The sequence below is a fragment of the Capsicum annuum genome, chromosome 5 (genome assembly GCF_002878395.1).
Source record: "Capsicum annuum cultivar UCD-10X-F1 chromosome 5, UCD10Xv1.1, whole genome shotgun sequence".
NCBI classification, from domain to species: Eukaryota; Viridiplantae; Streptophyta; class Magnoliopsida; order Solanales; family Solanaceae; genus Capsicum; species Capsicum annuum.
Window position 1 is genome coordinate 186,214,526 of NC_061115.1, and position 8,441 is coordinate 186,222,966.

At 36.7% G+C, this 8,441-nt stretch overlaps 1 protein-coding gene across 1 annotated transcript; it reads left to right on the plus strand.

The window, feature by feature from the left end:
• Positions 1 to 269: 269 nt before the first annotated feature.
• Positions 270 to 662, plus strand: LOC124898579 (uncharacterized mitochondrial protein AtMg00860-like). The gene has a single exon (XM_047412216.1). The coding sequence runs from the start codon at positions 270 to 272 to the stop codon at positions 660 to 662; it is 393 nt and encodes a 130-aa protein (XP_047268172.1).
• The last annotated feature ends 7,779 nt before the right edge of the window (positions 663 to 8,441 follow it).

Consider the following 8,441-nt stretch of genomic DNA (forward strand, 5'->3'; position numbering starts at 1 on the left):
GATGGTTCATCAGGGTATAATCAGATTCATATGGCACTAAGAGATGAAGAACTCACGGCCTTCAAATATATTGCTATAAGTTGATGCCTTTTGGTTTAAAGAATGTTGGTGCTACTTACCAATGAGCTATGTAGAATATTTTTGATGATATTCTTCATAAGAATGTTGAGTGTTACGTTGATGACTTAGTGGTGAAATTAAGAAAAAGAGATAACCACTTACATGATCTGAGAATGGTATTTGAATGACTTCGAAGATACTAACTCAAAATGAACCCTCTGAAGTGTGCTTTTGGAGTTGCTTCTGGAAAGTTCCTTGGCTTTATTGTTCATCATCATGGGATTGAAATTGATCAAGCTAAGGTAGATGCTATTTTGAAGATGCCTGAGCCTAAAGATAATCACGAGCTGAAAAGTTTGCAAGGAAAGTTGGTGTATCTTAGAAGGTTCATTTCAAACCTAGCTGGGAGGTGTCAACCATTCGGTCGTCTTATGAAGAAAGATATTGCTTTTGAATGGGACCTGGCCTACACCAATGATTTTAAGAGTATAAAGTCTTATCTAATAAAGCCTTCAGTGCTCGTAGCTCCCATACCTGGAAAGGCATTGATATTGTATATTGCGGCACCAGAAAGATCAGTAGGGGCACTTCTAGCACAATAAAACCATGAAGGGAAATAAAATGTCCTTTATTACTAGAGTAGGATGGTGACACCAAATGAGATAAAGTATTTACCTATAGAGAAGTTGTGCTTAGCGCTTGTATTCTCAATTCAAAAAATGAAGCATTACTTTCAAGCTCATGTTGTACGACTCGTCTCAAAAGTGAATCCTATCAAGTTTGTCATGTCCAAGCCTGTAGTAAGTGATAGACTAGCAAGGTGGTACCTACAATTCCAACAATTTGAAATTGTATATATCTCTCAAAAGGCAGTGAAAGGACAAGTGCTAGTATATTTCTTGGCCGACCATCCGATTCCACATGATTGGAATTTATCTGATGGACAACCCGATGAAGATGTTATGTTTGTAGAAATCCAATCTCCTTGGAAGATGTACTTTGATAGCGCTGCACATTGTGAGGGAGTTGGTGCTAGAGTAGTGTTTATCACTCCCAATGGGGAATTTTTTCCATATTCCTTCACTTTAACACGATGTTACTCTAATAATGTTGCTTAATATCAAGCGCTCATACTTGGACTCGAAATGGCTGTCGATATGAAATAATTACAATTCTAAGTCTTTGGAGATTCCAAGTTAGTGATCAAACAAATTTTGGGTAGTTATGAGGTCAAGAAGCCTGAGTTGCTTCCTTATTGCGATTACGCTCAGAAGTTGATAAGTTGGCTTGGAGAGGTTACCATTCAACATGTCCCTAGGACAAAAAACAAAAGGGTTGATGCATTGGCAACTTTAGCTTCTGCATTGGTATCTCTTGATCAAATGCAAGTCATCATTTTCTAAGTCAACTTTAGCTTCAACCAATAATTGATTACTTGTGTTATGGAATTTTACCAGAAAGCCCTCGAAAGAGAACAAAAATCCAATGACGAGCCCCTCATTTTCTTTACTATAAGGGTACACTCTATAGGCGATCATTCGATGGAGTACTCTTATGATGCTTCGGCACAGATGAGTCTGTTCAAGCTATGCAAGAAGCTTATTATGGAGTGTGTGGGGTGCATCAGTCCGGCCCTAAGCTTCATTTTCATTTTCATATAAAAAGGATGGGTTACTATTGGCAGAATATGGTGAAAGATTGCTTAGATTACGCTCGAAGGTGTAAAGCTTGTCAATTTCATGCAAATTTTATACATCAACCCCCAGAGGTATTACACCCGACAGTTTCTTCATGGCCTTTTGAGGCATGGGGTTTGGATATTGTCGGACCATTGGCGAAGTCTTCTAGTGGACATTTGTACATCCTAGCTGCAACTGATTATTTTTGAAAATTGGCTGAAGTCGTTCTCTGAAAGAAGTAAAGAAAGAGAATGTGGCAAACTTTATTTGAGTCAATATTATCTATCGGTTTGACATTCCTAGATATATATTGACGAATAATGGTAATCCATTTGATAATAAGTTGATGACCAAGATATATGATCTTTTTGGCTTCAAGTAACGCAACTCCTCTATGTATTATGCTGCTACTAATGGCCTTGCTGAAGCATTCAACAAGACACTCTGTAACTTTTTGAAGAAGGTCATTTCAAAATCTAAAAGAGATTGGCATGATAGGATGGAAGAAGTTCTTTGGGCATATAGAACAATGTATAACACTCCAACACAAGAAACTCTTTATTCACTTATTTATGGAGTTGAAGCAGTTTTGTCACTTGAGCGTCAAATACCATCATTGCATCTTGCTATTCAAGAAGGAATTACTGATGAAGAAAATGCTCAGTTACACCTTAAAGAATTAGAGGCTTTGGATGAAAAGAGGCTAGATGCTCAACAAAGCCTAGCATGTTATCAATCTCGCCTCTCACGATCTTTTAATAAGAAGGTCTGCCTTAGATGCTTTCAAGTGGGTGACCAAGTTCTTGTTGTAAGAAGGCCCATTATCACCTCTCGTTGATCTGGAAGTAAGTTCTCAGCTAAGTGGGATGGGCCATATATCATACAAGAAGTATACTCAAGTGGTGCTTACAAACTTATTGACACGGAAGGTTTACGTATTGGCCCCATCAATGGAAAGTTCATAAAGAGATATTATCCTTGAAGAAAAGAAGAATGCTCCTTAAGGTACGAGCCTAAACTGCATATTACTCCTGGCCCGCAAGAGTACAAACTGTGTACGGCCCAAAAAAAAAGAGTCCGCTAGGTTGGAAATCTCGAAAGAGGTAACCTAGGCAAAAGTTAGGAAAAAAAAATAAATAAGTAAATTTATTGTTCTTTCAGAACGTACGTTATGACTTGATCCTCTTCACTGAGGTACGTAGGCACTTAGAGTTTCATTCTAAGTTCAGTCTAATAAAAAGAAAAAAAAATTCTCATAGTCCGAGCGTGCACGTTCTGAGTTATGAGTTCTCTATCACAAGATGAGTAAAGTTGAAAAAATCTATAAAAACAGAACCTGAGCTGACTTCAAAATATTATTTAGAACGATCCAAATGCTCTACAATCTTGAATTTTGGATATGTTTTAGATTTGGAAGTCTAGTTCATGGAGGATTAATCGGGTTTCGATTTCAGTACTCCTACGCCAAGATATGATATTTTTGGTGTAGTAGCGCAAACCTGAAAATATCTGCCTGGCTGCATGTAAACTTGACTTCAAAATATTATTTAAAATGATCAAAATGCTCTAAAATCTTGAATTTTGGATATGTTTTATATTTGGAAGTCTAGTTCTTGGAGGATTAAGCGGATTTCAATTTCAGTACTCCTACTCCAAGATATGATATTTTTGGTGTAGTAGCGCAAACCTAAAAATATCTGCCTAGCAGCATGTAAAGTTGACTTCAAAGTAATTTTTAGGACGATCCAAATGCTCTAAATCTTGAATTTTGGATATGTTTTATATTTGGATTAAGCATAATTTGACTTAGGTACTCCTACATCAAGATATAAGATATTTTTTGATATAATCGCACAAATCTGAAAATGTCTGCTTGACAGCATGTAAACTTGATTTCAAAATAATTTTTAGAACGATTCAAATGCTCTAAAATCTTGAATTTTGGATATGTTTTATATTTGGAAGTCTAGTTTATGGGGGATAAAGCGGATTTCTACATCAACATATAATATTTTTTGGTGTTGTCATTCAAATCTAAAAATGTCTGTTTGACAGTATCTAAACTTGACTAAAAAAAAATATTTGAAACAACCTGAATGCTCTAAAATTCTGAATTTTGGGTATGTTTTAATCAAACAACCTGATTTTTTTTTTCAAAAAAATAGATATATCAAGTAGCGCATTATTTTGGTATTCTCGTCTCCAAATACGAATTCTCTACCTTAAAAACACAAGGTGTTGAACAACGAAACTTGGATCAAGTTGAGGCTTAGTATGATATCATCGATGCATTATAAGTAAATGATTTTGGGAGCTAAAAAGAAAAATAAATATTGAAAAGAGTACGCAACATAAAGCCAAGTGGAAGGAGTTTATTAATGTTACTGAATTCAACTATCAGACAAAACAGATGGAAAGAAAGCAAAAAGGTTGGAAAATAAAGAATGACATCTCCTAAAGTTAGTCTAAACACAACTTATAATTAACTAAATCCTGGAGAGAATCCTCTAAGACTTGCTTCTTCTGATCAACATCATTTGAGGCATTTTGAGTTGCCAAGGGAATGTCAGCACACTTGTTGAACTCTTCTTCGGCAGTAGAGACTTTGGATTCAATTTTCCTAACTTCTTCTTTGGCGGCATCTCGGAGGGATTTAAACTTCTTTACCTTCTTTCTTTCCTTCTCAAGATATTGGTAAGCAACAGGTAGTTCTTCAGATTTCTCATCTCTTTCCTTCATCACAAGTTCAAGATGCTCCTTGGCCTTTATATATGACTCTGACTTTTCAATTTCTTCGGCCTTATCAATAAGGGTCGACCGTGCTTGATCATAGGAAGTGAAAAGCTCGAAGAAAGACTCCAATAAATTCTATAAAAGAGAAATATCTACACTCATTCCACTCACGTCCTTAAGTACTACTTGGACCTCATCTGCAATAGAAGAAGCACGGTCCGCAGTAAGACTTTCTAACTTTTTACGAATGTTGGCCACACTTTCATAATAAATTCCCTTTTCAGCTCTGAGATAACCTTCCTTCCATCAAAAACAGACATGGATATTGCTGGTTATTTGTGGAAATCTGAGTCTGCACTTGTTTTAGCTTTCACAATGGGGGTAGAAGTGAGTTCTACCTTAAATTTTAACGCACAACTTGCTTTTATAGAGTCTGGTCCAGCAACAGATTCGCCACTGGCTTGTGGTCTACTGCAATGAGGAGCATCCAGTCTGTTGACATTTTTCAACTATAAAAAGAAGAATAAAAAAATGATTAGTGAAATAATTGGAAAAACCATAGAGCAGAGGAGAGAGCTTGAATCATTACCTCTTTGATAGCTGTCAGTGTCCTTGAAGAACTAATATTATTACCAGAAATCTTTACCATGTGCAAATTAGCATTTGATGGTTCTTCTAAGGAGGGTCTCATTTTTTTTCAACAACGATCTTCATGGCTGCTAGCACTCTCATCTTTAGATAGCCGCTTGTTGGGAACTTGATAAGGCAGGATTGTCATTTGTTCTTCTTGATGTTCTTTATGCAAAGGTTCTTTAATCTTTTCTACAACTTCCTTGGACTGCAACATGAGAGGCTTGTGCACAACTCATGCCTCTTTCTCACATTCTTGAAAGTCACCAATGTAGGCCCCACGGCACTCACTAGAAATCATATGTGATCTTCTAGAACACTCCCATCCACCTTTTCCCACCAAAATTTATAATTGGACGATGAGAATGTCTTCAAGTTTGTATTACTTGGTGGAAATGTCGCCTTCGCCATGGATTTAGCCAACACACAAATACGTGCAAGTCTCAGTCCATCTTCTAATGAAGTCGCTCAAAAATCTTGGAAAAAGCCAAATTGGTGACTAAATCTGTGGGGACTATAAGGCTCAATAATGAAGGCATTCCCATCCCTTAAAGCAAGATACTTCAAGCAAAGGCTTATACAAAAATTTGACTGAAATTCCTTATCATTTCCATCATCATGGTAGTGATAAGCTTGAGGGCTCTCGAGTAATGTGTCATCCCACTTAATGGTTCCTTCTTCATGTATATATTTTCTCACTTCTTCCTTGTTGTAGTACCTAGAAGCACCTTCGCCAGAATATTCGGCCATGAGGGGATCACTTAGTCCACCTTTTAAAGAAAAATGAGTATTGAAGTAGCGGGCCAACCAACCATATACGTAATGAACTGGGAAGCATGCTCGAACAAGGTCAATCCACGGACATTCTGATATTGCATTTAGTCCCCTATAAATGCTAGCTAAGACTGGAACCGCAAGGCTAACCCTTCGCCCAATTGATAAGTGACAAGCAACTCTGAAAACTCATGGACGGATAACATCTCCTTTCATTATAGGAAACACAAATGTACATAACTAGCAGGATAAAAAGGCAGCCAAGTATGTATCATCCTTCTTGTGAATCCTAACTCCTAGCCTATAAAATAAGCCTTCTTCTTCAGATGACCAATTAACTGCCTTGTCGATCTTTCCAGACGGATTATGAGATAATTTCAAACGAATTGATTTCTTTTCTCTTCTCGGCAGAGATGGCCCATATTTAAAAGCTTTCTTACACCAAAACTGTGTCCATTTGCTTATTGGAACGCTCGGATTATCACTATTTCCTTCACATAGCTTATGGAAGGCATCAAGTAAAGGTTTATAAGTTTCGGGAAGAAACCTTTTCCCCTTATCATAAGTTCCTGTAAGTTCTGTAACGTCCGGTACAACTTCCTCATAAAAACTTCCAGTTATTGGAAGACCTCCAATGGTGTGTAAATCCCAAAGATACAGGGATATTTATCCAACTGAGGTAAGCAACGTATTAATAGAAGGACACCAAGCTTCACAGAAGGCCTGTAAGACATTTGTATTATGGTCGGAAGTAAATAGTGACCCATATACAGCATAGTAAGACTTTGCATCCTTTAAATCCTGGTAGATCCTACTAAGAACATCTTCAGCCCATTTCCAATAGCTAGGAATGTAGTGAAACTCGCCACTAAGCTGAAAAGTTGTGCCCCACCTATTCTCTCCATTTATAATTCGGCGTCCCAAGCATGGTAACATACTAGCAATATTCTTAGTCCGATGATTGGGAGAGCAAAGCATCCATGTCTTAGGTAGACGACTATGGAATTCAAGAGTCCATTGGTCTAAACCAGCTAGATTTTCCAAAGGCGGCCACGGAGCAACATATTGTCCAGCCAATGGTGTACCACTGAGTAACTTTGTTTTCACTTCACTATCCTTGTGATCGGATATTATAAGATATCGCTACTCGGATGAGGAAGATGTTGAATCCCTAAAGTAAACCATGATTCAAACTGGAAAAAAAAAGAGTATTTCATTAGTAATTACTCGATAGTTCAATAATTATGAACTCTAAATTCAAATATGATCAACTTCAGTTAAAAAAAATTGATCATATAAAGCTATCGAATTGAATAGTGTGATGTTTTCAGTTCAGACAATGTGAAATAGTTGCCTCAAATAATGTAAGGTCTTTGGCTTAAGCAGTTTAAGAGTCTTTGCCACGGACCATGTAAAGTCTCTGCCTCAGACAATGTAAAGTCTTTGGCTCGGACAAGGAAACATTTTGGCTCAGACTGTGTAAAACCTTCTCCTCGGGCAACATAAAGTCTTTGGCTCAGACGGTGTAAAAGTCTTAGTTGTAGACTATGTAAACTTTCTGCCTTAGATGGTGTACAATCTTTGGCTCAAATAAGGAGACACGATGCCCTCCGACAGTGTAAAAGTATTAGCCACAGGCTGTGTAAAATCTGTGCCTTAGACGGTGTACAGTCTTTGACTCAAATAAGGCGACACTTACGACGCCTTATGCTCAGTTTCTGAGGCCTCAAAATTACGACATTAAAGCGAGGACATTAAACATGATCCTTCACAACATAAGTTCGGCATGTCATGTTATGATAATGCCCTTCATTTTTTTTTGGTTCCCACAACATAAATATTATTATTTTTGTTGACCTTAAAAAAAGAAAAGGAAGAAGAGAAAGAGAAGGAGTGTATACCTGAGTATGAGTGTATTTTAATCATCAAAGGTTGATCAAGTTACTCTCTCAATTAAACATGCTGAAAAGACACACTATCAGAAGGTTAATAAATACAGAAGACAAAGAGGCAGAATGCTAACCAAGACAATAAATCTACATGAGTTCTTTATCTTTTATTGTTAATCATGTATTCCAACATTCCTTATTATGACACAATGATCAGTTAAGGAGCCATAATTCACATGACATGTTACCAAAAACAAAAACGCATATGTCATGTTTCATTTTTTTTTTGAAAAGTCAACAAAAGAGGCTTTAAAAGTAAAATTGGTCATTTTCTTCTTACTTAACATTCACTAAAAATGGGACTACATAAAGGCACACATATATAAAAAAGAAAAAAAACAAGGTATTGTTGTTAAAAAAAAATAAAGGGAGGTTCTATGTTACACTTAACTGGAAAGTTGAATAAATGACTTTGTAATTTTTTTTACACAGAAAACAAAAGCATATATATATGTGTGTGATTATGTGCAGAAATATTAAAAAATTGCTAGCATTGAGGAGCTGTATCAAAAAGACAAAATGGATGAATGGAGTTTTTTTCCATCTACGGCTAAGCATTAAAGAAGAAGTATGGACGTTGCACAGTAGTGTGTGTGTGTGTGTGTATATTATTGTA

Bases quoted from the DNA above. Each gene is read 5' to 3' on its own strand.
- LOC124898579 (XM_047412216.1), top strand. From the start codon at position 270: ATGAACCCTCTGAAGTGTGCTTTTGGAGTTGCTTCTGGAAAGTTCCTT.